Below are 25737 nucleotides of genomic sequence, written 5' to 3' on the forward strand. Positions count from 1 at the left end.
TACCAGTGTTACAGTTTGGTGCAACTTACGGAGATTGCCAAAGAAAGTTACCAGCCAAACAGAACATGGCCAGTGTATGTGTGGATTTTTTTCGAGCGAACATCATAACACTGGTAGTCAGATCTTCCTCCCATTGCATTCAAACAAACATCGGCGATGCGGGAAACACCGTATTCCCGAATGCAGCCGGCTATCATTATGCTTAACCTGATCCAATCGTCCCAGCTTCAAGCGATGCACGTGATCTTCACCGTTGATCAAACGATTGTGTTCAAATCTCGCCTCTTCCAATTGGACTATTGGGCAAACTTTTCCAGCGGGCACCGTGTGATGTTCCAGACATAATGAGAGATAATATTTACGATAAGAAGTGAAAGCAGTACCGTCTTATGAATTAAATTAAATTTCTTTGATTTTAAAAGCACAAAGCGCTGAAAATAGCATGTTTTTCTTTTATCGATTTTGATCATGTCATCCCATGTTGCCCTGCTGTTTCCTTTTCGAATCATCGAATGAGACTATCAATATGATGGCAAAAAGCGTGTGGCAAACGGCGTTCATTATCGTGCGCCGAATAAATAAAGATAAACGATTGGCCAATGGTCAAAATTACTCTTCTTGGTTGGTTCGGCTTATGCATCCTCCAGCGACGTGCCAGCTTGGAAATGAAGGTATCGAATCTGATAGCAATAACTTCTTACTCCTATAGTCCAGAGTATGAACAATGCCTGACGATATGAAGATTTACTCAGATGGTTATCTGTACTTAAATAAGAAACTATAGTGGAGGCGACTAGCATGTGCTTGAAAGCGATCCTCTCCCAAACATACTTTTTTTTTTTTTACTATCAATGCTCTATCAAACCTATCGGGGTCCCTTACTTGGAACATTACGAATATTAGTCAAAGAATGGTGTTTCGATATTGTATGACAATAATTCCATTCTGGTTATCACCATTTTTTTTTTTTTGTTATTATAATTTTCTGTACCTCTATTTTTGGTGTCAACTTGAATGGTATAAAAAGACATTGATTCTTTCAATTCCTTCTTGCGTCCTCTATTCTGCACCCTCCGAATTTTTGTATATGATTCCCTCCCTGTGCCCTGGTGGCGCGATTGTAAATACTCACACCTCTGGATCGCAAGACGCACCAAAGAACGGCTCAAATGCAGGATTCGTTAAATGCGCGATATGCGGATCGAAACGACATCAGACTAGGGTAAGTTGTGTCCTATCTCAAGACCTCCATCTGGCCGCGTGCACTAATTTTTTTGTCATCCGTAAAGAATTGTCCGGTATCACCTCGCCATTGAGGCGCCTACTCTTTATATCCAACGCTCATTAGACAAAGTATCGGCAAGCGGACCACAATCACTGTTGGAAACCCATCACTGCTGCTATCTGGCAGTACTTTATTCAATAGACAAACCTCCTTTCTTCATTTCCTTTGGCATTTACATCAAACAGACACACTTACCGGAACTCCATACCGACGGGCAAAAGGTGGTTTATCTCGGTGTAGCAGTGAATTTATCGTCAAATCATTTCCAATAAACTCACATCAGTAGGTCAGCATTCATCTATGGAGCGTCAGGAGGGTTTGTGATGGGGGTTGCGATAGGGCTGTGTATTCTCACATTCGGTTACAGCAGGGATGTGTCATGACGGTTTTTTTTCTGGTTATGGTTTGGGCAAAAATCTTGCCATGTGGGCGTGACGGTTGTAGGGCACAGGAACCGTGTTACTGTAACTTCGAAAAGCCTCGGTGGAATTGGAGCAATTTGGCAAGATAAAGGACAGTATGGATCGGCTGACACCCCAATGACAATCATAACAAAATATGCTATACAAAAATAGGCGATGCCGTGTGGTTGGGGTGACGCTGGAAAGAAATGTCCCTCGTAGTGTCATTTGCCAACGCACGGTTGCTTATTCATTTACTCGGGCGTTTACAGACAACTCTTCGTGATGCAATCTGTCGATTTTATTGGTGGTTGCATAAAGCGATATGCATCGGCCCACACTATGAAATAATTGGCAATCTGGGTGCTCATTGTCAGCACCGTTTTCAATATGCGTTTTGTTTGAGCAAGTATAACGGAGTCTCTTATCTGTGGTACCTTCAACCTCTGTATCAAAGGTACCGTGGTTTTATCGATCTACATAGAACCATGTATGACAAAACTCGATCGCTCCGTTGATGACGCTGTGATCGAAAAGGACTTTCGTGCTGGTGAGAATCGAAAATATAAAGTATCCTGCGTGAGAATTTGACCGAAAGATGGGATCAGGCGCTTTTTTAAGCGTTCTTCCTTGTTATTTGAACGCTAGCGCTTGTAATCAGCATACACAAACGCTCAGCGGCTCGGTCGCGGGAAAGACGTGAAATTGGTACACTGTCTCCACTTCAGCAAGCTCTATTCATTCTCCGCCTGCTCAATAAATTTTTGTGCTGAGGGATTGAAAGTGGTTGGAACACTGAGAGTAAAGACACCCAAGTGAATGAAATGAGCACTGGAATTGCACGAGCACGCCTGGTAAGCAAACTCGAAGACGAATTTTCTTGTCGAATAGGCGTTTTTTGCAATAAAATATTGGCTAACGGTCCACTTCTCTTGACAATGACAGGGAGAAGAACGAAAACAATGGCGAAAAGATCATCCACATGTAAATACCAGACCACATTCTACCACCTACCTTCCTTGATTTCTGACATTTCCTTGATTTAGGGCTTTTGGGCACGACCAGGTAAAAACGACGACGGCACAATGGACTTGATGAACTGGTCCTGTGGAATTCCCGGCAAGACTGGGGTAAGAGAGACCACATGGTTATGGAATGATTCTCATGTCACCCAGCGTATTGATCGGATTCCATTGTTCAGACTATGTGGGAGAATGCTGTTTATAAGCTTGTCATGCTGTTTCCTGAAGGTAATGCAATGGAACAATTGATATTTCCAAAATGATATAGGAGTTTCTCATCGTTTGACATTCTCGTAAATCGATTACAGATTATCCAAGCAAACCACCAAAATGTAAGTGCTTCTCTGTATTAAGCTCAGGGACTTCGCCAGCGAGGTAGTAACACAAAAGCAATCATATGCAGGTAAATTTACTCCACCCTTATTCCACCCTAATGTCTATCCATCCGGAACCGTCTGCCTATCTATATTGAACGAGGAGGAAGCATGGAAACCCGCCATCACCATCAAACAGGTACGTGAAAGATCCATAACCGTCCTACATGAACACTAGAAGCATAGTGTTATTATATTCAGCAAATTCTTATGGGGCTGCTTCAATAGATTTTGCTAGGTATCCAGGACTTGTTGGATGATCCAAACCCAGACAGCCCTGCACAGTCAGAAGCATATCTTCTTTTCCGGTACGTGATTTTATGTTGAGCACGGACGCTATTAAATCAACGCCTTTAACAATTTGTCGTTTGCAGAAAGGACCGCCCGCAATATGAAAAGAGAGTTCGCTTGCAAGCCCAGCAAAATATGGCATAGATGCAGGCCACTTTGTAATAGTGGCATCGTACTTTTTGTTTGCACAACGTTATTTCTCTTGAAAGTTGAACTCTTAATCCCGGTATTCCAATACCAATCGATTTCCACGTAAGGAAGATTAAGACGATGAAAGAAAATTTTCTTACTCTGGGAAGGATCATTCTCACCAGCAAGTTCACTCTCTTCGTTTTATCACATAATCATAACTCAATCAATAGTAAATAATTGAAACAAGAAAACATGGTATAAATATTTATGTCTAGGTGTCGAATTTACTCTGCATAACGGTACACGTTTGTCTGTCTCTGGACGAATCCAACCTTTTGATACAATCGATTGGCTGCCTCGCGTTCGGGGCGGCTAGTGAGATCGATGGTGGCTGCATGTAATTTATGCTGGGCGATCTGAATAGCTTCTAACAATAAGAGTTTTCCAGCTCCTTGTCCACGGCATTTGTCGTCAACTACGACATCTTCAATATGGGCTCTTCGCCCAGTAACAGCGTCGAAACACGCCAACGTTAACATGCCGACAATCTCGGCATGGTCATCAATGGCGACCAGAACTACCGTTAGTGGCGATGCTAGAACAGATTGCAAGCGGTCCTTAGTTAAAGGCGGTGCAGATTGAGATAGCTGAGGCAACAAGTTTGCAATGCCTTTAAACACATGGTCCTCAATGGGGGTATCCGAATTGGACGGCAGTTGGATAATTTTCACAGGCATAGGGCCAAAAACGAAAAGTGAATGGCCTCCCCAAGCTTTTCACACAGCGACTTTTTTCAAAAATTCAAACAATATATTAAAAAGTTTGGGATAAATTTGGTAACAGAATTACGAGAAAAACGCGTAGTGTCGCGCAGTTCACAAGAGTAGAAACATGGTAAAAGTGGGAAATCCTTTTTTGGTTGCATTGGACGTGAAGATGAGCAGGCAGAAAAAGACGTAAAAAAAAAGAGGTGGATAGGGAGAAAAAATCTAGGCTGCATCTTGCAGTTGTGCAGCTGCAAGTCTGGCTTCGAGACTGCGTAGAGCTTCCTCCTTCGCCAGAAGTTCCTGTCTCTTCTCCTGAATTTCCTTTTGCACTTTGAGCTCGATATCACGGAGCTTCTCCTCTTCTCTCCTGAGCTGTTCCTCCTTCAATCGGACGCTTTGACTTGCCATCTCGTCAGCATCAAGAGCAGCACCACTTTGAACGGAAAAGGAGAGGTTGTTAGCTATGCGGCGGATATTCAGTGTTATCCATAGTCAAAATATACATACTCTTGGTCACCACCATTGATTGTGCGGCTGAGCTTCTCGGTACGGTAGTTCTCGTACAAGAAGTCGTGAGTAATTTCCTTAAGGTCCTGGAGATGGGAACTAATACGACGCGAATGGGTAGGAAAATTATTAGCGATGAGATGTTAGGATCAAGAGCAAAAATACGTTGTAGATGTTACCTCAGGAGTGCAGATCTCAAGCGAGCGAAATCAGAGTGCTTGGGATTGTCAACTATAGGGAACATTGTTAGGGAGAGGCAAGCAGCGCGATAGGCGATTGGGTGATAACTCACCTTCGACGGCACCCCATGGGTATTGACGACCGCGAACTGTACGTCCATTAACAACAATTTCTTCGTCGCTACCAATGATAGCGAAAGGAAGAAGTGTCTAATCCAAAAAAAGAGAGTTCACTACGAGTTTGTGATACATTAACATCTATATAAGCCGACATATACTGACCCTCAATTCGCTGTTCTCCTCGACGGTATCCTCATCATCTTCCTCAGGATCGTAAGGGAAGTTGTAAATGGGAATATTGTAGTGCTCAATATCCTCCATGATACGTCGCTTGAAGTCGCGCAATTCTTGTGGGGTGAGTGAATCAGCGCGGCCAATGACGGGAATAACGTTAACGCGAGGGCTGAGGCGACGCATCAACTCGATGTCAATCTCTCGGAGACTAATATGAGAGGTGGTGAGCAAGGATTGACATTTATCGATAAACTGAGTTACTGCATTCGAAACAATTACTCACGCATGGCCGGTGGGTGCAATGAAATAAAGCAATGCATGCACACGGTTGTCACGGAATCGTGGGTTACGCTTGATTCTGTTTTCTTCGGCGAGAATATCGTCGTATTGGCTTTCCAAATAACCAACAATTTCCTGGAAGCTGTTATAGGCAATGGGTGAGTGGGGACCGTTCACAAAATTCAGTTGGGCCAGTTCGATTTCTACCCCCACGATGAGTCACTTACCATTTCTCATTGTCTATGTTATCACCAAATCCAGGAGTATCAACAATGGTCAAAGAGATTCTATCGAAAGAAAAAGAAAGATTCCAGTTAGGATCGATGTAAAACGCGATCACTCCCGTCGATGAAACTGGCTGAAAATGTTGTACCTGACACCATCTTCGTCGAGTTCTGATACAATAATAAACAAAAGATCAGCGATTGCTTTTCGTGACAAACAATAACATAAAGTTGAGCAACTTACCAACAGAGACAGGCTTAATCTTAATGCCTGCTTCGTTGTGGGCTTCCTCAGGGTTATCAGAGATCTTTTTGGGAAGAACACCAGAATCACAGAGAGTATTGACAAAGGTGGTTCGGCCAGTTCCCGAGGCACCTATGCGTAAAAGTTCAGTATTCAGATGATAACAGAAGTGTGAGTTGCTGAACTGCATAGAAACACATACCAACTACCATGAAGGTGAATTGGAATCCCTTTTTCACGTTCTTTCTACGACCGCCTAGTCTCTGTTGATTGTGATGATGACATGACATAAAGGATTGTTAGTCAAATTTTGGCGGTGAATGGTTGAACTCGACTAATCCAACTGAAGATCTCGCGAACAAGTGTAGATGAAGCTTACGTGTGCCATTATGAAAAATGTTTCTTGATTGGATGGAGGAAGAAGAAGGAGCACCTGCTGTTGGTGCCAGGAGTTTCTACGCTACACACGCTTTAGTGCCCAGCCAATCAAAATCAAGCCCCGCCCATTGGGATCCCTCCGCCCTCTACTTGCACGAGGAATACTGACAAACAACGTTGTCAGATCCCCACTACCTCCTTTTGAACAGCCCTTATTCGCATTCAGTGCAAACGACAATTGGTTCTTTGTAATTTGTATGTAGCATGGGGACCTCCTTCTCAGTTCAGCAATTCAGGAACACACAAGAACTAACGGAAGTTGAGCGGGAATTTTTTGATAGTCTGTGGACCACGAAAAGAAAAATTGCGCTTCGGGTTCAATATTCACAAAGTTGGAAAACGCAAATGAAATACTGAAAAAACCTAAAGGAATGAGCAATGCAGGCGGGCGTGATATGATTGTGCGACTCTCAAAGTGTCAAATTCGGATGTCCTTTGAATGGGGCGATTTGCAGATCAAAACAGAATAACTTGCACTTAGTTTGCATCGTTTACTGTTTTGATAAACAGTGTAACTCGGTTAACGTTGACATACATAGAATATATATAATGTGCCATCACGAAGTAATATGTGACTGACGATGGTAGGGCTACATTGTGGGAGTCCATCGATATTATTTTCTCGAAAGCAAAGGTAGTTCCTTTAGGGACCAGATCACATCGTTAATTAATGTCTCAAAATGCGCTACTGACTGAACATGGAAGATTACCAAGTATTTCACAGATATTATCGAGAAAATGTTCATTGAACAGATAAACCTGGATCAGAAAAGCGGGGCTGCAACGTGTCTCTAACATGATGATCAATTCTTTCTACATCAAGTGTCAAATCTCTTAGAGCATGAATTTGTTCAGTTACTTTGTCAAAAATCTTGAAGAACTATGTAATCATGTCTGGAGTCTATGGTGTTATTCCATGTGCCATTATCCATCAACATATCGCTGCAGTCATGGGCGACTAACGAGTTTGTGCGTAAAAGTGCCAAGCTGGCCACAAACACTAATATCGGAGTTTTAACCTCAAGATGGATGGTGCACGGAAAAGCCGTCTCGTTTATGGCAGGCTGGGACGTGGAACTCACTCTGACCACTAGGACATCATGGCAGCAGAAGTCGATAGTTTTTCTTCTGCCATAAGCTTCTGGAAGAACGCCAACCTTAGTTCTTTGCAGAATGAGCTAGATCAGCAGGGCTTAGAGATCGTCGAAAAGCAAAAGGATGGCCTTATATCCAGAAAGAAGCTCGCTGAGCAAACACGAGGTACAACCGCAACAAACAGGGACATTCACAAATAATGCTGGATACTAATAGTATAATATGATTGCAATTGCTTAGATTTCAAGAAGTTAACAGATGAAGAAAAGTTACAACAAATCAAAGGGCTGCTAAAATGTAGGTTCTGACTCCATTGCAAAGATATACTTTTCACGTCTAGTCCAACTGATAACCTCCTGTACCAGCATATCAGACCGAAATCGACTCTCTCACAAAACGAACGAAGTATTCCGAGAACTCTTTCCTGTCAATATATAAATTGTTAGCAGATGCACCCGACCCCACTCCCTTCCTCGAAGCGGCTGTAGTAAGTTTAGCACCTACAGAACCACGTATACTAGCTTTCCATAGGATTAAACCATTGCCTTTATTATAGGATCAAAGTACAAAACTGATTGATCAGGATTCTCTTATTACAGAGAATCAAAAGTTACGGCAACAGCTCGAGGAAGCGAACAAACAATTGGTTGCTACAACGCAATCTGCATCCGACGCATCTGAATGGAAATCAAAGTACGAGCAGCTTGAATCTAAGTTCCAGGATAGCATAAACGAGAAGGTCGATGAAAAGGAGCAGGAAAACAAACTGCAATTGAACGAAAAAATCAGATTGTATAAGGAACGGTACGTGTACTCACTGACAATTTCGAGCTTGATGCCATACATTAAACCAACAACCCTTTACAGCGAGCATGATTTGCAAAGGCAGCTCAGTCAAGCTCATGGCCAATTGACGCAATTGAAGCATAGCCATGACGATTCACAAGCTAAGCTGATAGATCACAGCTCCAAATATGGTGGGTTATAAGGAAGCCGGCTTATAAGTCTCGTATGCTGACGAATAACACTCCATGCAATAGATGAAGAAGTTGTAGCAAAATTGGCAGAGCTTGATATCGTCGTAATGGATTTGGAAAGAGCCAATGCCAGAGTGATTGAAGCTCAGAGCAAAAATGTAAGCGACTGGCATAATGGTCATGGGTTCCTCCTTTACGCTAACGAATCGGAAACTCAATATAGGAAAAGCTAAAGGAAGAAATCGTCAAACTTAAGAGTCAGGCTCAAGATCAAGAAAAGTGAGTAAATTATTTATGGTCGTATGCATGATGATTCACATACTGAGCTCAATGTTCTTTGCAGCGCTGTTGTACCGAAACAAAAAGAAGCTGAGATGACGCGACTTATAACTGACTTGGGAAATTACAAAGATGTACTGCAGAAAACAGAAACTCGACTGGGTAAAAAGATAAAGGATTTGACTACACAGCTTACAGCCAAAGTAAGTTATAACAGTTGGATCATTATGAACGAATTGTTTAGTCCTTGGATAACTGACAATTCTCATAAAATCTAGTCCTCGGAATTAGATGCTATGCGCGAATCAATGAAGAAATATGAAGACTACGAGGAAATTAAGCGAGAGCTTGAAATTATGAAGGTTAGTGCCAATGAATATAACTTACGGCGATTCGCCATTACCAGTACTTAACTAGATATCAAACAGTATGTGGAGTTCTCAACTGGCGATGACGATGATGGATACCAGTTCGATGCCGAAGGAGTTCTCAAGACAAGTCAAGATAGCAGAGATTCGTTGGAAGTACGGTTGATGACCAAGAATAAGAGGCTCGAGAACACTAACACTGCATTCAAGAGTTCGCTGGCGGAGAGCAAGAAGGAACTAGATGTCACACGTACAGAATTGGAAGCTGTACGGAAAACTGTAGAAGAGCAGAAATCATTGATCGAGAAATTAGAAGAGGATGTATACCGCATGGATCAATCGAAATCGGAAGCAGGATCTGGTATCCTCACGCAGTCATCATCCACTGCGAACCTGAATTTCTTGTCGCAGCCATCAATGAGTTCTCCTAGAAGCAGCTTTGATGTCTCTTCAAGGGAAGACAAGAGCATTCTGCCCATTATCACCGGACAGAGGGATCGATTCAGACAGAGAAATGCGCAGTTAGAAGAAGAGTTGAAAAAACAAGAATCATCTATGGAGGATCTCCGAGGCGAAGTGGATATGCTCAAGCAGGATAACCTGAAACTATATGAGAAGCTTAAATTTGTGCATGTGTGGAAGGAAGAGAGAGTGCATGGCAAACAAGTAAGTACTAGGCGATTTCACCCTGCAGAAAACCGTTATGTCTGGTCATCATCATTAATACTTTGATGAATAGGGCAATACTGCTGTCGTGAATATGAATTCTGATTCTGCCGGTTCGCCATATCGTCGCGGAGGGGAAGGTACATCCAATGGGAAATACGACGACCCAGCCGACAAATACGGGAAACTTTACGAAGAAAATATGAACCCATTCACGCAATTCCACCGAAGGGTATGTACTGAATGACGCTTGCATATCAGTTAAACAATGAAGTGACTTATCATCATCTATAGGAGGAAAACAGACGGTACCAGTCCCTTAATCCAGCAGAGAAGGTGACACTTTCTCTTACTCGGCTTTTTGTGTCCAACAAGTGGTCGCGTTACTTTTTCATCATTTATTCTTTACTTCTCCATTTACTTGTGATGGTCACTTTGTACCAGCTAAGTTTGTGGGAGGAATGTCGTCATGATCATGAAACTCCCAACTTTGCAAACCCCATGGGAATGAACGACAATGGCGAAGGCATGGCTGGCGGTTTAGGTGGCCAACTATTATAATATTGTACAATCATGTAATTAAAACATACCCACTTCTGCCCAAAGCTGGTTAATTCTGTTTTTCTTAGAATTTCACTCTATTTCACAATGCTTTTATTATAATTACTGGTTCTCCAAAAGTGCAGATTGACCCCACTCTATGACTTGTTGAATCCGTTCTTCGGAGAACCCCTTTTTCCGAGCAAAGCTGATCAACGTATTGACGGTTTTGGTATCGATCGGAATACCCGAATCAGAGCGTTGGCTGGTTTGCGGTATCATTTCCTTTTGAGCAATAGCATATGCTTGTTCCCAACCCTCTTCGCCTTTCATTCGACACAATGCCTCAATGTAGGAATTATAGTTGTTGGTATTGAGCGGGAACTGGTAGCGTTTCAGACTATCCCATATCTGTTGCGCCTTGTAGCCGTACCCATTGTGCGCACAACTATCCAGTACAATAGACACCGACGCTTGGTCGATGTTCTTGTCTTGTGTAGGAGTCGACGAGAGACTCAGCGTGTCCCAGATTTGAACAACCTCGTGGCCTTGTCCAATTCGATTATAAGCATTCATCAATCCGTTATAGATGGCGATATCTGGATCGAGATACAAATCCATTTTGATAAGCTTGTGAATTTGTTCTAATGCAAGATCATCTTGATGTTTGGCTGCCGCGTTCAAAAGAGTCGTATAAGTATGTGCATTAGGTCGTATTTGTAACTGTCTCATATCTGTAAACAACGCCAATGCTGTCGCTAATGCTGCAGAGCCATGATCGTCTCCATCTATAAAGTGTCTTCTATCATCGTCCTCCTCAACCGAGTAAATATAAGATGGAGCGTATGATAACTGGTTGTCGTTTTCGCTGTCAGTGGACACGGCATTTGTAGCCGTTTGCGTGAAGGAGGTGATCAGAGCCGTAAAGAATTGCGTGTCCAGAGTTATGGTATTCGATGAATCAGCCTTACGACGTCTGGCAGGAACATGCTTCTCTTTTACAGCATAATAGATATCCAATGCCGTGTCGAGATCGCCGCTTTTCGTGTAAGCGGTGATCAGACTTGTGTATGTAGCTGTGTCAGGATGGTGAAATCGGGAAGCATTCTTTTCATGGAACACCGTATCAAACAAATGCTGAGCTTCCTTTGCTTTTCCTTTGAGAGTCAAAGCATTTAATAAAGCATTGAAAGCAAGCCGATCAGGTCGAATGCTTTCTCGATATGAGGTGGTCTCAATAGTATTCACCACATCCGCAATTTGTCGTTCGTCACCTTTCGCCGCTGCGTTGACTAAGCTGGAAAGTACTCTCTCATTGGCTCGTATGCCTCGCTCAGACATTTCGCGGTATAGCGTCATTGCCTCGTCAATGTTATTTGATCTCGCCTGTGCGTCAATCATGATACCGTAGGTTACCACGTCTGGTTTCAGGCCAGCTTGCGACAAGTCGTCCATTATTTTGACGCCTTCAGATGGTAAGTTTTGCTTTAAGCAAGCATCCAACATTGTATTGTACGTGATGAGATCGAATTGAAGGTGAGGGAAACTCGAGCTCGCTGTGCTATAAAGTTCGAACAGCTTATGAAAGGAACTTGGTATATCGCTGAGGAACAGGAGCATACTGTTGAAGGTGGTGATATCCGTTTCATTCCTTTTTGCTTCATTGTCACAAATATATTCGAGTACATTATTTCCCAACCGTTCGTCGTGTGTACTTGCTGCAATTTTCAAAAGTGTTGAAAAAGTGTACTGATTAGGTTGGATTCCACGTTGCTCCATGTCATTATACATGGACCGAGCCTTGTCATATTCTGAATTCGACGCAAGTAGGCTAATCAAGGTGTTGTACGTATTAACGTCTGGTTCGACTTCTTGCTGTTGCATCTCTCTGAGTAACGACATGGCTTTTGAAGAATCCTTGACTGCTTTGTATACACCCATCATTGTATTGTATGTATAAATATTTGGAATTAGTCCACGTCGTTGCATGTCTTGGAGGACTTTATAACCTGCTGTTGGATTTCTCTGCACGCCATAACAGTATATGAGAGCATGCAATTCGAAATGAGAAACTGGAAGATTAAAAACAGGTTCCATATCTGCTATAATTCGCTGGAGCAGCTGTACATCGGAGGGTTTTTTGCCTTTTCGAAGGGTTAAAACAAGCTTCCTCAACGCTTCTTTGTCAAGTGACTGTGGGTTGGCTCCAGATACCAAAGCTCTGTAGGCCGTATGTATCCGTGGTATATCACCATCATTTGTTGCCTCCTTTAGTTCTTGCAGAGGACTTGATTTGGTTGTATATGACTTTGCAAATTGGGGTTGAGCCGAGATTGTTTGTTTGGAGATAGCCCGTGGCAGAGATGATGCAGCGTGCGGGAATGAATATCGCACATTGGGCAATCTAGCGACCACTACCCTCTCAGATGCATTCCGAGTACAGGATACTGTGGTAAGTCGCGAGAATCCTCGGATTTGGCGAGGGATCATATAGGTCGAGGCGCCAAGGTGTACGGCGGAATGTGGCAGGACTATGGATTTTTTTCTTGAAGGGGTGTTTGTTGAGAGCCAGTGACTGTTTCTTGCTCAATTTCCAAGACTGATAATTCAGTGCCCCATCTCCCACAACATGGGCAAAAGTTTTGTTTACGGCCTTTGGTATAAAAATGTTACCAAGAGAGCTTTTTTATAGCATAAAAAAAAAGAACTTATGAACGTATTATAATAGACTACCAAAAGGTTGGCTGCATCTCCATTATATCGCAAATTATCATACATCAACTCCATCGACTTAAGAACACTTGCAGATTCTGGAAAGGAGCGATTGCTACAACATACACTCCATTTTCTGTGAAAATACTGCTCAACTATATTGTATCGATGAATTATTATCCAATATAGAAATATCTATGGATATGGAGACTTGCCGAGAAGCTGATGCTGCTATTCCAAAGTTGGACGAAACCCCTTGCGTATTGTAATAGTCGACCCGTTACATGTCAGTGTACTGAGGAGATACTAACTATACCAGATACATGTTTCCGAAAGCCGGATCATATTGTGATTGATAGTTGTATTTCAAGATTCAAATAGACGATTTATATGCATGGATACAGCAGAGTTATCAACTTTGAACGCATGTAGAGAGAGCGTAATAGCTGATGGCAATCCATATCGGCTGTATCGATCATCTTTGATGTACATTTGGCACATGTTAGAGTACTGATATGATAAGAGTTCGCTATTGGAAGCATCGCCGTTTTGAAAGTGAGTAACGAAGGCGGAGAAGATTCAAAAGATTTGTCTAATGCTATCAGGGAGCATTTTTGATTGCCGCTTATCATCTGTGCCACTTCTACTACCACCAAATTATTTAACCTGACATTTCCTGGCTTACACAATATACTTATCGAGCCAAATACTTTGCTAATGAGAGTTGATGCTGATTCATTTATATCTATACTCGCTTCAACTATACATGGAGCATAAAACACATGAATGATAAAATGAGCTACTTGTACGACTTGGAACTATCTCCGTATAGGTGGGTTAATTGGGTATAAACTGACAGCCAATAAGACATATGAAGAAAGCTCACAGTCATAAATAAAGGCAGATTGGATCCATCTGACCGTTATTATACGATAGAGAGCCATGAAAGTTAGTAGGCGAAATGGAAGTCCGGTGAGTTCTGTATGCGCATAACTAAATAGACCATAGACAGACAGAATGAAACCATAGACGTAAGGAAATGACAATGTGTGGGACCGATTCATGAACGATCAGCCCAACTCTTCTGGGTAACATTTGAAATATTAAGGTTCTCACACAGTGTTTTCCCAGACGAAATGTAATGTCAGCCAATGCCTGTGAGAAGACATATGCGGCAGAGGGACTAATAAAGGCAAAACTTAATGAAAAGCTCATAGTCTTATCGAAATGGGTACGTAGTAATTGCAAGGTCTACCAGCCCAAAGCCATGAATGGTAATTTAGTGTGATAGGGAATGTGAAAGAAAACGACGGTCCAATGGCTAGCTGAATAACTTGACCATCAGCCAATAATATTCGAGAGATGACAAATGGTAAATCCGTGAGCACTGGGTTAAAAAGGAACAATTGCGAAGCGGGCAGATAGCGGTTCGGGCATTGTTAGATTAGCTTTTCATAGCTTGATATCATAAAACTACGTGCCTCAACATTGAGCTTGCGTTAAATTTACAATTTGTTATTTTCAAGGAAAGAGAAGTAACCGTGACAGCTATTTTAGAGGATAAATAGCCAAAACGCAGAGCTGAAATACGTCCTTTACCCAAAGTCTAATAACTCAAACTCTCACGAAACATGCTGTAAAAGGCAATTTATCTACATGTGACCCGTTATGGCGCTGAACTCGTCCTACATCCGTTATCGGAAAAAGCATTTTGAGTGGAGGCCTGTCGCGAAAGTATAAATACCACGTCTTCTTTTTGTTCCCCCGCTTAGTTGAATCAAAATCATCCTGGCGTTTTCCTATGACTAGTCTCACAAGCCACGAGAGCGAGAACAAAGCGAACGTACAACATGCTGAGCACACCACAGCTGATGAAAGCCATCAAGTAATGGACGCGGACGAACAGTTGTTGAGATCTTTGGGCTACCAGCAGGTAAGGAGACAATATCTTTTTTGGCAGTCTGGCGATCACTCTACACAGTCGTTTAACCTATAGCCTTCGTTTAATTCAGGATCTGAGTCGTAACCTATCAAAATTCTCGAACATGGCCATTGCCTTTTCTTGCTGCTCAGTTCTATCAGGTCTTACTCCTGTAAGTTTCCCGTCAGGAGTTGATTGCATCGCATACTTTTACTAAGCATCGCACTTTTGTTTTCTGTAGATGTGGGGTACCGCCATGTATGAAGCTGGCTCTATGTCGGTCATTTGGGGTTGGTTCGTCACAACGATGTTCACAATTTGCGTTGCGGTGTCTTTGGCGGAGATTTGCAGTGCTTATCCTACTACGGGTGGTCTGTATTTCTGGGTGAGTCGACTTGCTACTGCCGACTGGGTTCCTCTTGCCTGCTGGCTCACTGGATGGGCCAACTGGATGGGTTTGGCATGTAAGTGATATATAATTTTTTTTCTTATTTTCGTCTGATATAGTAAGTTGATTGACATCGTTGCTAATTTGAAACTCAGTCGCTATCACTTCTGTCGATCTTGGTCTGGCTCAGTTCATCGGATCAGTTATCAATATTTGGTATGTTTGATAGAGGAACCGAATCGAGTCAAAATAATCAAATCAAAAACCAAATAACTAACACCTATTTGTTTTCATTTGCTCAGGCAACCTGAAGTTGACACCTCAGTCTATATGGAATATGGCATCTTCGTTGGCATTCTTATCATTCACGGAATTATCACATCTGTTGCTGTTAGATGGAACGGTATCATGAACCAACTTTCTTGTAAGTACTTCTTTTTTTTTCTTATTGCCAATGACAACAATCAATCTAATCTAAATTACTTGTATAGTCTGGTTCAATATGCTTGGTATTTTACTCATTGTCATCGTCGGTTTGGCCCTTACACCTAATAAGGCATCTGGTAGCTGGGTGGTAAGCAAAATTACTTTGAAAGCACAACTGAAGTGCAGAATTTTCATTCCTGACATTTTTTTCATTGTACGCAGTTCACAAGCGAGTCTTTCCAGAACAACTCTGGCTTTGCATCCGACGGCTATGCTTTTCTCCTTGTCATTCTTCAAAGTCAATATACCCTCTCTGGCTACGATTCAGCCGCCCATATGTCTGAAGAAACAAAGAACTCCCAAAGTGGCTCGCCATTTGGTATGCTTTTCTCTGTCATTGCCAACGGTGCCAGTGGTTTCATCTTCTTGATCGCATGCAGCTTTATGGTGCAGAACTTCGATGCTCAAATCACCAATGCTACTATCCTTCCTGAATTGGCTCAAGTCTTCCATGACGGTGTTGGCCCTGCCTGGACTATGGTCTTCCTCATCTTTGTCATGGGTTCCATCTTCTTCTCTGGTTCCGCTTTGACTCTAGGAAGTTCTCGTATGGTTTATGCTTTCTCCCGTGATGGTGCTATGCCTTTCTCCAAGAAACTTCACAGCCTCAACGAAAAGACCAAGTCTCCTGTCTGGGCTGTTTGGTTCAACATTGTTGTTGCTGGTCTTCTTGGTCTTCTCTTCATCATCAACAGCACTGCATACACTGCTATTGTCTCCGTTAACACCATTGGTTCTCAACTTTCTTACTTCTTCCCTATTCTGCTTCGCATCACCATTTCTCGTAAGACCTTTGTTTCTGGTCCCTGGAAACTTGGTGCTTTCGCCGTTCCTCTTGGTGTTATCTCCTGCAGCTGGCTTCTCTTTACCTGCGTTCTTTTCATTCTGCCCACCGTCGCTCCTATCGATGCTGAGAACATGAACTACGCTATCCTTCCTTTCGTTGTCATCATGGGCGCTTCAACATTGTACTACTACTTGTTTGCCCGAAAATGGTTCACTGGACCAGTTCGTGTCGTCGATGGCGAACAAGTCATCCTCGAAGAAGAAGACCTAGATGCTGTCACCACAGAAAAGCAGCATCAATAATTTGATTTTTTAAATGCCATTACGGCCTTAAGTTTGTAAATAACAATATGAAATAAATCTATTTCTAATTATTAATTATGTAATAAGGGCAGTCGTGAGAAGTAAACGAATACTTTATGTTTGGTTACCGTCGACATTAATGCAACATTTCTCTATTTGACAGGTTTGCGGACTGTCAAGTATGATTTTATTACAGCAAGACTTTTTGATTTACAATCCATCAGTATCTTGGAATTGTCTATAGGGATATTACATGTTGGCCAAGTCATCTAATGCTTTGCCATCTACACGCTGGATGATCCATTGCTTTTGAGGTTCAGCTCCCAGAGCCTTATAGAAAGCAATAGAAGGCTGTTTTGTAACAAAAAATGATGAGTCAAAGTGACCGACAAACAAAAAGCTCTCGATATGACGTTGAGAAGACTTACCTCGTTCCAGTCTAGAACAACCCATTCGTAACGGCCGCAATCCCGATCCCTTGCAAGTTTAGCAAGATGGGTAAGAAGCTTCTTGCCATATCCGAAGCCTCGGTATTCCTTCAAGACGAAAAGATCTTCCAGGTAAATACCAGGTTTGCCAACGAATGTAGAGAAGTTGTGGAAGAACAAGGCAAATCCAACAGGAACTAGACGTCATAATACATTAGAAAAATACTAGTCACTATATGTATGAGGGTATCACACATACCTTCTTCGCTGGCATCGCTTTCCTTGTGATATCCAATAACTACCTCAGCGTACTTGTGCTCGAAGAGATTCTTGTGCAATTGCTCTTCGGTGGCAGTGACCTCATGAGCAAGCTTTTCATATTCGGCCAAAGCCTTAATGAAACTCAAGATCAAGCCGGCGTCGGAAGGCTTTGCTGGGCGAATTTGAAATGTTGCAGTCATTGAAATGGGACAAGGAAGGAATGACAAAAGAAAAAAGTGTAGACAAATAGCGGAGTGAAAGGATCCAAACCATAAAGTTAAACTCAGCATTTTGTAATTGAGGTTCCACTGGTTATGTTTCCACTCATTATGTTAAATGTTACTGTATTACGGTAAACTTGTGTTGTTTTATGTTCCTTTTAACTCGTGGATGAATTAGTGTTAATGATTTCGAAATTTGATTTTGAAATAAAGCAATTGCTGTCAATACAGCTGTTTCGCCTTACCATCAAGTACGACTTTGTGGTTGTATCCTCGTCTTGTTGGGGCTTGCTCGGTACCCTGGCATATCGGTCGCAAATTTTCATTGGGGTCTAAGTCCATATGCAGAGGTAGATAACAATTCGATGATGGCGCTCCACTTTCGAGTGGCCGCTCGCAGAGTCGCTCCTTCATATCTCGGCTGATTGACCCGTCCGATAATGAAGATGTCAAGGGTGAGCTTCTGTCCTGAAGCTTCTTGCTCAATGAAATGGTTGATCGAATCAGGTTTCTGGCCAGTGTTTGACGCAGTAAGTCTGGCTATGGATTCCATCTCCTTGATTATGAAATTTTCATAATGGCGAGTCGCCTAAGTTTTTTGATGCTTTGTGAAAGGATGTCGTCGCCGAGGTGCCTCCGTCTCGTTCGCTGACTGCGAATCTTAGTGTTTCATAGAATCTTCTGTGATGTATTGACCTGAGGTTTCATCAATCTACATTTGGCTGTGACCAATTGGAAAGTGTCTATAGTGTGTCTTATGGGGTCTAGAAAGATTATATGTTGAGAGTCTCTGGATCCGTCCAACTACCCTTTCATACTCTGGGACGTTTTGTGTGACGTTTTCAAGGTGGTATGGCATATTGTTATTCAAAGAATATCGCGTCTCTTTAAACATTTTTGGTGGAAAAGTGTACTTTCATGTTATCCTTGCTCTCTGGCCTGTTCTTCATGAAAAATTGCTTCAGGAAAGATTTTCAAGAGGCTTCACTCTGTTCTGCGGGGAAGTCAACGTTGTTTTTAATGGTGTCCATTTTTCGTTATACATCGGCTATGAATGCACAGCTCACAGAGCTTGTATCACTTTTGAGCTGAAGTGAAGTCAATCACATTTAGTGTAGTAGAACGTGATCCTCAACAGAAGTTTATTACTTCTTTTCCAAAAACAATTAAAGCTGTATATTAACAAGAAAAAAAAAATCTTATCGCATGGTGGTGTCTTCTGAGCGCCACAAGCGTACCGTTCTGTCGAAGCCGGCACTCGCAAGGCCAGTAACCGGATCAAAAGCTAGAGATCGAATCATAGCAGTGTGTCCAGAGAGTTCGTATGAAACAGTTGCGGTCTTAACCTCAATGACCCTAATACGACAATCATTGCCACCAGCGATATAAACGTACTTTCCACTAGAGTCCCAGCAATGTCGTGGTGCCGCACTGAGACTGTCTGTGGCCGATCCATAGAAGTTACGTAACTGAACCGAGCTGTGAACGCCGAAAAGAATGACTCGTCCGTTACTATCATCTGTTGAAACCAGCACGTATTTTCCATTGGGACTGACGGAAATCCACATGGGAGTAAAAGAGACCCAGTCGTCGCCGTTGGAGTTCATGTTATATCGGGTGTCTGTGAAGTCTTTGAGAGAGATATAATGAAGGTAGTTATCATCCCGAACACCTGCTACAAGAACCGAGGAATCGGGCAGGAAGCAAATAGCTTCAACGTTGCCGACCAGGGGACCAAACTTTTTGGTAAGCTGATAACCAGATTGCTCGTTCCACGTGTAGATACATAGCGATCGATCATACGATGCAGTGGCCATCCACTGTCCATCTGGCGAAAAGATGCCACGGACTACAAACTTGGTATGATCGGTGAATCTCTGAATGACAGCTTCCGTCTCAGTGTCAGATATGACTGTTTGTAGATCCATAGAGGTTGTCAGCATCCAATTTGGCTTCTGAGGGTGAAAGTCAACACTGAGAACACCTGCACGATGATGGTTGAAGCATTTGATAATGTCGCCGGTAGCCAAATCAGTAAATTTAACAGATTTGTCTCCAGATGCAGTAACAATAATCTTCATGGATCCCAAATTATGAATGGAAACATAGAGAATATTTCCTTCATGAACGCCTTTTAGTGTATTTTCGAGAATTGTCGGGTGTGATCCATCACCTTCAACCAAATCTTTCTCCCAATGGTTTCTTCAAAGTGTCAAATATGATATTTCCGTTAGAACCTTCTTTCCTTTATACAAATAGTAAACTATGGCTTACTTGTGAATATCTGTATTTTTCATTGCTCCAACCACTGCATTGAGCTCGTGTTCCTGGATCAGTTGTGATAAAGGAACATCTGGAGTTGTCTTCAAAATGTGTGAATCTACATAGGCTACGCTGTGAGATTCCTTTTCAAACAGCTCTGCAGTCTTTGTATAACCGTTCAATTGTAAAAATTGATACACTAGGGCGTGAGCTTTGGCGTTCGAATCAGCTGAAGACATTACTGTAGCAGAGCGTAAAATTATGCTGGTGAACAGTGGCGGAATGGAGAAATTACCCAAAATGGGCGTATCTGTGACTGACAACGGCTCTCATATTCCCAATTTACTGGTTGAGTTGAAGTTCATCATTTCTTGTACCTGTCATCATGTTTGCAGATGCACAACATGTGCAGTATATCCTGCTAGCAGAGTTCGACATTGACAAGGGAGCATCTCTAAATCACCAATACCCCTCAGAAACTGGAACAAATGAACAGTAAGCTGCCCCAACTTGAACCGCAATTCCCCACCTTCATCTCTCCATTGTGGCACATAAATAGTCGGATCTTGGTCGCTAACCTTTCTTTGTAGAATACTTTCAGAACTTATGTTACCAGATGGTGCCCATATGCGCTCTGAAGATTGGACAGTTTTCTTTCTTAACCAAACAATTGAGGAAACCGAGAAATCAAATCAACGCAAGCTTGATGATGATGTTGAAGAGAAGCCATTGTTATACGTGCTAAACCTTGTGCGCACTAAACATGACATTAATGCAAGAAGGTATATCAACGTTACTATTGAGAATAAGGGTTTAGCTCGGTCTGTACTAATTGGCTCATGTAATCAAAAGAGGCGCTACCGTTCGGGCAATGGCAATTTGTACTAGACACCAGTACCTGCATATCTACAAGGTAATTTTCGAACAGCGCGTCGATCTACGTTTGCATTTTAATGACAATTGATCAACAAACACTCATTTTCTACTCAATGGTACAGCCCGTCCTACTACTGGCTATGGAAAATTATTTCTCTGCTCCATCCATCGCCATTCTCGAATCGCTTTACAAAGCCGTCAACTCTATGGACTTATCTCAGATGCCTCACTTCACATTTCACGAAAGGCAGATATTGAGAGCTGCTGAAAGCAAAAACATGTTTGAAGAGAAGTTCGAGGCGATGGAAGCACAACAGTCAAATGGCGCAACTGACTCTGCAAGTTTAGCAAAATTAGCGGACATGGGCATATCAGCCGCATATAATGGATCAAACATGCAATTAGCCACATCTAATGGCAATAACATTGCAAATGATCGAATGCGCCGAGGAACTTACATTGATTTGACTTCAGGGCAACGACGCGAAGTCCTTCCCACCATTAGCAAGGATCGTCATTTTTTCGAAACCAAAGTTATTTATGATGGCATCAAGCTTCCTATCCGTGTCCCCTTAACACTTAATACCGAGGAAGTAGGCGATGTAAGTGCTATGGTGATTGCTGTTCTCTATCATACTCACTATTAACAAACTTGCAACAGTTTTCCTTGATACAACTTATCAGCACATTCTCACCACCGACTATCACTTCATCCACACATGCATATCACCCACACCTCGACTCTAATGGTGCAACCACACACCCTATTATCATCCTCTTGAACGCACTTATCACACAAAAAAGAATCATATTTCTGGGCCATGGTCACCCTTCTGGTGAGGTTGCAAATTATGTTCTGGCAGCATGTGCCATGGGAAGTGGATGTGGAACTACGTTGCGTGGCTTCACTGAACGGGCTTTCCCTTACGCCAATCTTACTTCCGTGGATGATCTCTCCAAGTGGTAAGCTTCGTCACCAATCTAAGATCTGCGTTCTAATTCTTCTAACTCTCATCATCACATTCAGCCCTGGCTTTATCGCTGGTGTCACAAACCCAACATTTGAAGACCATCCAAGTTGGTGGGACGTGATGTGTAATATTAGTACGGGCAAAATCACTGTGAGCAAAGAAATCCAACCGGCAAACTCGTCATCATCTACATTCCCTGATGCTATCGAGGACATTGCTATGGGTTCCTTATCCATTGGTAGATCATCAACTACGTCTCTGGCTATGAGTCGCAACTTTGGTTACGAAATGAGTGATACCAATTCAGATAACGAGTTTATGAGCGAGGTAAAGTTGTAAACTGTAATTACTGTTGTCTTCGTCCTAAACTTCAAATTAATCGATATTACCATGCAGGTTTTGGCAGCTATCCAAGCACATTACGGAGAGGCATCCATTAGAGCCAAATTTGAAGACTATATGCAGCGATTCGTTCGATTGGCTGCGCTCTACGAGGAGGAAACGTACCATTCCACTAAAATAGGAACCATGGGAAGCAAGATTCCTGATCCATTGGGTATACATGGCCAAAGTTTGGTATTTACCGATGAGACAGCTCGACAGCGTGAACTAGCATACAATACAAATCGAATCGAAGGATGGCGTCAGACGATATCTTATCGCTATTATCAAAGGGTGGGTTGGCTAGAATTTGTTTAGTAAGCCATGTATTTTCATTGACTTTGGGCTTTAGGATTTTGCTACCCTTGGAAGCAAAAGTGTTATCAAGAACATGGATGTCTACCGTCACATATCTAGACTTAAAATGTTAAAACACTTACCAGAAGAACAAGTCATTGCTCTCTTTAAGCTTTTCCTGGATGTCATCAAGACCGATGATCAGATCACGGAGGTATGTCTAATCAAACTTCTTGCTCAAGCGAAAGCTGGCTCAACTAACTTTTTTTTTCAGCTTTTATCGTACTTACCTCAGAATCAAGGCGGTCTTTTACCGCTGGGATTCGGTCTCTTCCATCCTTCAGCGCAAGTACGAAATTACACTGTAGAGTTCTTTAACCGCCTTGATCATCATCCAGTATGTATCCCTTATTTTAGATGCGAATTATGTATAGTTTGATTGTTCAGCTATTAACCCTTGTTATCAAAGGTTGGACGAAAGTTTATACAATCATTGAACCGTTTTCAAAAGCTGGCTTATGAACGGCTCAATCAGACTTCACCTAGCAACGAGCAATCGAATCGTCCCAATACGCTAATGGATCGCCAGAACAGTTTTGGCAGATCACCTACACCTACCGATCACCTAGTTGTAGGTTAACGCGATTGCAATCCTTTAAACTTATAATTGTATAATTATAGTATTTTTTTATAAAACCAAATAAACCCGTGAAAGTCGAAAGTCAAAAAATCAATTAATATTGGCCTTTCACCATTTCAGTGCGGAAGTGGCACTGGTTCGTGTCACAATTCAGAAAGCTGTAAGATGAGTTCACCACACGAAGACCTAAGGCATTATATATCTCTATCAAAACAGGTTTATGAGGCCCTCTAGATTTTATTGCTACATGAACTATGCTTCCTAACTTGTATGTCAAATACAATGGGCGAATTTAACCAGTCTACTGGTAGTATATGATGGGTAAAAGGCATGATTTGTTGCCTCAAGTAGTATACGATACTGTAATCATATGGCTTACTCCACATGGAGAATATGGTATGAACTCTTGCCGACTCGAAGCACGCATAACTTGTCATTCAGGAGGTCAGTGGGTTGTAATTTGACTCGTGGGTCGGTTACTTTCACATTGTTCAAGTAAACACCTCCGGACTTGATCAATTTTTGCGTCTCAGCTAGATCGACAGGTTAGTGCTTACAATAAATTAGCATCCATCGACTTAATTTGACTTACACTTTGATCGGGTTGCACCAGCCAAAACTGCAATAGCATCAAGTCCAACGTCAAGGACCTGATCACGCTTAGCAGCACGTAAGCGTTGACTGTCGTGGGCAAAAGCTTGAATAATATTATCGGCTCCGATTTCTTGTAAATCCCCACCGAACAAGACCTTGGTGGCAGTCTTTGCTTTGCTTACGCTTTCAACTAGGGATAAAATATTAGAAAATATTCAAAACATTGAATAATAAGGATATTATACATACGACCGTGCACAAGTTCTGTGACTTCATCTGCAAGCTTATGTTGAGCAATACGCTTTTCCGGGTTTTGCTGTAGAATGATATGAATTAGATGAGCATATACGGTTTTCAGCACTCAATTCATGCATGCAGAGTAACTTACCTTATGTTCATGCATTAACGATTTAATTTCGTCAGGGCTCAAAAGAGTAAACAAGGGCAGGTAGCGTTCGACATCTTCGTCGGCCGTCTTAACGAAGAATTGGTAAAAATCAAACAGAGTAGTCATGGTTTCGTCAATCCATACAGCATTGCCTGCTGACTTTCCAAACTTCTCTCCTTTGGAGTTCAACAACAAAGGTATAGTGACACCAAAGGCGCGATCTTCTAACCGTCTTGTTTCTTGATCATCTTGGCTGGCTGGAACGTGTAGTGTCGTGGAGTTTGGCTTCTTCTTGTGGATCATGTCTATACCGGCTGTAATGTTGCCCCATTGGTCGCTTCCTCCCAGCTGCGAGCAAGTTTTACTTATTAATTAGCGGCAGACTGACACAAAGCGATGATAGCTCTATATTTACCTGTATGCGACAAGAATGGTTGTGGTAAAGGTACCAAAAATCATAAGCTTGTAGTAATTGATATGCAAATTCTGTAAAGCTAATTCCATGTTCGCTATCCAAGCGAGCTTTGACACTAAACAAGTAGATTGCTTAGATCATATTTTCATATAGTATGCCCTATATAAGTATTGTTTACCTTTCGCGTGCGAGCATTTGCGTCACACGGGCATATCTTCCAACGTCACCAATGAACTCCATGGCGCTCATACCCTTGAACCACTCAATATTGTTGAGTACTTTTGGAGTGTACTGTTCGGTTTCCTTGCTCAACCACCCTCTTCTTTTAGCATATGCTGAACCATTTTCAAAAAAACGATGTATTTGTTGAGTAATGTTCGAGCTGTTATCGTCAATTGCTTCCTGTGATAGTGGAACTCGTTCTGATTGTCTTCCTGAAGGGTCGCCAATTGTGCCCGTTGCACTTCCGATCTGTTATTGACACATCAGCATATTATTCATTGAATTTTCAACGAAAAAAGTTTACATGAGCCGCTTACCAGAGCGATTGCTTGATGTCCGGTAATATGGAAGTGAAGTAAGCCCATAAAAGTGACCAGGTTACCGAGATGCAAACTTCTAGCAGTGGGATCTACACCGCAATAAATGGCAGTTTTGTTTTGCGTGTGCTTCTCGACATCAGAACTTTTGGTTCAAACTACAGTTAGCTAAGTCGCAGGGGAATGGTACGGTACAGTGGGGTATGTTCAATGGTACCTGGTCAACGACGCAACAAGTCCTCTGCCGGTCATGTTGGAAATCACATTGCGAGTCAAGGTCGTTGAATGAAAAAATCGTATTCTACTATTTGATTGTTGAGGAAGTAGACTTATTCTTCCTCGAAACAGAGTCTCAACATTTAGCTTTGAAACGGCTCTCATGTCAATTGAAGCTGTCAACGCTCAGGCACCTGAATTTTTTGGGATGCTTGATTCTGAGTTGTGTGCAAACATTCGTGACTGCATTTAACTTTAATGAAGACGAAAATTTGAGGAATTCGCACAAT

The 25737-nt window shown here is 42.2% G+C and overlaps 10 protein-coding genes across 10 annotated transcripts; 4 read left to right on the forward strand and 6 right to left on the reverse strand.

Moving 5' to 3' along the window:
- The first annotated feature begins 825 nt into the window (after positions 1-825).
- On the forward strand, positions 826-1571 carry K450DRAFT_221637 (uncharacterized protein). The gene has a single exon (XM_051585760.1). The coding sequence runs from the start codon at positions 911-913 to the stop codon at positions 1346-1348; it is 438 nt and encodes a 145-aa protein (XP_051448542.1). The 5' UTR covers positions 826-910; the 3' UTR covers positions 1349-1571.
- A 786-nt stretch (positions 1572-2357) lies between these two features.
- K450DRAFT_221646 (uncharacterized protein) lies at positions 2358-3653 on the forward strand. The gene is made up of 8 exons (XM_051585761.1): positions 2358-2540; positions 2632-2670; positions 2733-2816; positions 2888-2936; positions 3017-3040; positions 3112-3221; positions 3311-3390; positions 3457-3653. The coding sequence occupies exons 1-8, from the start codon at positions 2511-2513 to the stop codon at positions 3515-3517; spliced, it is 477 nt and encodes a 158-aa protein (XP_051448543.1). The 5' UTR covers positions 2358-2510; the 3' UTR covers positions 3518-3653.
- Positions 3653-4547, reverse strand: K450DRAFT_221650 (uncharacterized protein). Its single transcript, XM_051585762.1, has one exon. It carries the CDS (start codon positions 4240-4242, stop codon positions 3790-3792), a length of 453 nt encoding a protein of 150 aa, XP_051448544.1. The 5' UTR covers positions 4243-4547; the 3' UTR covers positions 3653-3789.
- On the reverse strand, positions 4369-6443 carry K450DRAFT_221655 (uncharacterized protein). The gene is made up of 11 exons (XM_051585763.1): positions 6379-6443; positions 6202-6262; positions 6000-6131; positions 5905-5926; positions 5759-5818; positions 5536-5673; positions 5241-5460; positions 5072-5168; positions 4959-5010; positions 4780-4878; positions 4369-4705 (listed from the first exon to the last, which is right to left on the reverse strand). The coding sequence occupies exons 1-11, from the start codon at positions 6385-6387 to the stop codon at positions 4495-4497; spliced, it is 1101 nt and encodes a 366-aa protein (XP_051448545.1). The 5' UTR covers positions 6388-6443; the 3' UTR covers positions 4369-4494.
- A 3834-nt stretch (positions 6444-10277) lies between these two features.
- Positions 10278-12923, reverse strand: K450DRAFT_221666 (uncharacterized protein). Its single transcript, XM_051585764.1, has one exon. It carries the CDS (start codon positions 12850-12852, stop codon positions 10486-10488), a length of 2367 nt encoding a protein of 788 aa, XP_051448546.1. The 5' UTR covers positions 12853-12923; the 3' UTR covers positions 10278-10485.
- Positions 12924-14882: 1959 nt separating this feature from the next.
- On the forward strand, positions 14883-17002 carry K450DRAFT_204604 (uncharacterized protein). Its single transcript, XM_051584725.1, has 7 exons — positions 14883-15007; positions 15087-15167; positions 15237-15459; positions 15539-15599; positions 15686-15807; positions 15875-15957; positions 16032-17002. The coding sequence occupies exons 1-7, from the start codon at positions 14963-14965 to the stop codon at positions 16956-16958; spliced, it is 1542 nt and encodes a 513-aa protein (XP_051448547.1). The 5' UTR covers positions 14883-14962; the 3' UTR covers positions 16959-17002.
- A 74-nt stretch (positions 17003-17076) lies between these two features.
- On the reverse strand, positions 17077-18000 carry K450DRAFT_221670 (uncharacterized protein). Its single transcript, XM_051585765.1, has 3 exons — positions 17646-18000; positions 17387-17583; positions 17077-17309 (listed from the first exon to the last, which is right to left on the reverse strand). The coding sequence occupies exons 1-3, from the start codon at positions 17935-17937 to the stop codon at positions 17208-17210; spliced, it is 591 nt and encodes a 196-aa protein (XP_051448548.1). The 5' UTR covers positions 17938-18000; the 3' UTR covers positions 17077-17207.
- Positions 18001-18976: 976 nt separating this feature from the next.
- On the reverse strand, positions 18977-20377 carry K450DRAFT_221672 (uncharacterized protein). The gene is made up of 2 exons (XM_051585766.1): positions 20143-20377; positions 18977-20070 (listed from the first exon to the last, which is right to left on the reverse strand). Exons 1-2 carry the CDS (start codon positions 20367-20369, stop codon positions 19068-19070), a joined length of 1230 nt encoding a protein of 409 aa, XP_051448549.1. The 5' UTR covers positions 20370-20377; the 3' UTR covers positions 18977-19067.
- Positions 20378-20451: 74 nt separating this feature from the next.
- On the forward strand, positions 20452-23394 carry K450DRAFT_182945 (uncharacterized protein). The gene is made up of 10 exons (XM_051584397.1): positions 20452-20625; positions 20721-20912; positions 20983-21043; positions 21129-21608; positions 21668-21969; positions 22034-22304; positions 22374-22652; positions 22711-22869; positions 22930-23052; positions 23125-23394. Exons 1-10 carry the CDS (start codon positions 20516-20518, stop codon positions 23293-23295), a joined length of 2148 nt encoding a protein of 715 aa, XP_051448550.1. The 5' UTR covers positions 20452-20515; the 3' UTR covers positions 23296-23394.
- Positions 23395-23489: 95 nt separating this feature from the next.
- K450DRAFT_221675 (uncharacterized protein) lies at positions 23490-25660 on the reverse strand. The gene is made up of 8 exons (XM_051585767.1): positions 25449-25660; positions 25232-25376; positions 24871-25163; positions 24693-24807; positions 24278-24625; positions 24139-24205; positions 23888-24079; positions 23490-23828 (listed from the first exon to the last, which is right to left on the reverse strand). The coding sequence occupies exons 1-8, from the start codon at positions 25610-25612 to the stop codon at positions 23671-23673; spliced, it is 1482 nt and encodes a 493-aa protein (XP_051448551.1). The 5' UTR covers positions 25613-25660; the 3' UTR covers positions 23490-23670.
- Positions 25661-25737: the final 77 nt, after the last annotated feature.

This window comes from Umbelopsis ramanniana (assembly GCF_025399195.1).
Source record: "Umbelopsis ramanniana AG unplaced genomic scaffold K450scaffold_4, whole genome shotgun sequence".
Classification (NCBI taxonomy): domain Eukaryota; kingdom Fungi; phylum Mucoromycota; class Umbelopsidomycetes; order Umbelopsidales; family Umbelopsidaceae; genus Umbelopsis; species Umbelopsis ramanniana.

Coding starts and splice junctions, on each gene's coding strand:
- K450DRAFT_221637 (XM_051585760.1), top strand. CDS start 911: ATGGTGTTTCGATATTGTATGACAATAATTCCATTCTGGTTATCACCA.
- K450DRAFT_221646 (XM_051585761.1), top strand. CDS start 2,511: ATGAGCACTGGAATTGCACGAGCACGCCTG. Junction 2,541..2,631: donor GAATTGCACGAGCACGCCTG/GTAAGCAAACTC, acceptor TGACAATGACAG/GGAGAAGAACGAAAACAATG. Junction 2,937..3,016: donor TGTCATGCTGTTTCCTGAAG/GTAATGCAATGG, acceptor AATCGATTACAG/ATTATCCAAGCAAACCACCA.
- K450DRAFT_221650 (XM_051585762.1), bottom strand. CDS start 4,242: ATGCCTGTGAAAATTATCCAACTGCCGTCCAATTCGGATACCCCCATT.
- K450DRAFT_221655 (XM_051585763.1), bottom strand. Junction 6,132..6,201: donor ATTCACCTTCATGGTAGTTG/GTATGTGTTTCT, acceptor TTTTACGCATAG/GTGCCTCGGGAACTGGCCGA. Junction 5,461..5,535: donor ATTGCACCCACCGGCCATGC/GTGAGTAATTGT, acceptor CTCTCATATTAG/TCTCCGAGAGATTGACATCG.
- K450DRAFT_221666 (XM_051585764.1), bottom strand. CDS start 12,852: ATGATCCCTCGCCAAATCCGAGGATTCTCGCGACTTACCACAGTATCC.
- K450DRAFT_204604 (XM_051584725.1), top strand. CDS start 14,963: ATGGACGCGGACGAACAGTTGTTGAGATCTTTGGGCTACCAGCAG. Junction 15,168..15,236: donor TTCTATCAGGTCTTACTCCT/GTAAGTTTCCCG, acceptor TGTTTTCTGTAG/ATGTGGGGTACCGCCATGTA. Junction 15,460..15,538: donor CAACTGGATGGGTTTGGCAT/GTAAGTGATATA, acceptor TTTGAAACTCAG/TCGCTATCACTTCTGTCGAT.
- K450DRAFT_221670 (XM_051585765.1), bottom strand. CDS start 17,937: ATGCTGAGTTTAACTTTATGGTTTGGATCCTTTCACTCCGCTATTTGT. Junction 17,584..17,645: donor AAGCGATGCCAGCGAAGAAG/GTATGTGTGATA, acceptor TATGACGTCTAG/TTCCTGTTGGATTTGCCTTG. Junction 17,310..17,386: donor TTGTTCTAGACTGGAACGAG/GTAAGTCTTCTC, acceptor GTTACAAAACAG/CCTTCTATTGCTTTCTATAA.
- K450DRAFT_221672 (XM_051585766.1), bottom strand. CDS start 20,369: ATGTCTTCAGCTGATTCGAACGCCAAAGCTCACGCCCTAGTGTATCAA. Junction 20,071..20,142: donor AAAAATACAGATATTCACAA/GTAAGCCATAGT, acceptor GACACTTTGAAG/AAACCATTGGGAGAAAGATT.
- K450DRAFT_182945 (XM_051584397.1), top strand. CDS start 20,516: ATGTTTGCAGATGCACAACATGTGCAGTATATCCTGCTAGCAGAGTTC. Junction 20,913..20,982: donor CATGACATTAATGCAAGAAG/GTATATCAACGT, acceptor TGTAATCAAAAG/AGGCGCTACCGTTCGGGCAA. Junction 21,609..21,667: donor ATACCGAGGAAGTAGGCGAT/GTAAGTGCTATG, acceptor AACTTGCAACAG/TTTTCCTTGATACAACTTAT.
- K450DRAFT_221675 (XM_051585767.1), bottom strand. CDS start 25,612: ATGAGAGCCGTTTCAAAGCTAAATGTTGAGACTCTGTTTCGAGGAAGA. Junction 25,164..25,231: donor GACATCAAGCAATCGCTCTG/GTAAGCGGCTCA, acceptor TGTCAATAACAG/ATCGGAAGTGCAACGGGCAC. Junction 24,808..24,870: donor CAAATGCTCGCACGCGAAAG/GTAAACAATACT, acceptor CTACTTGTTTAG/TGTCAAAGCTCGCTTGGATA.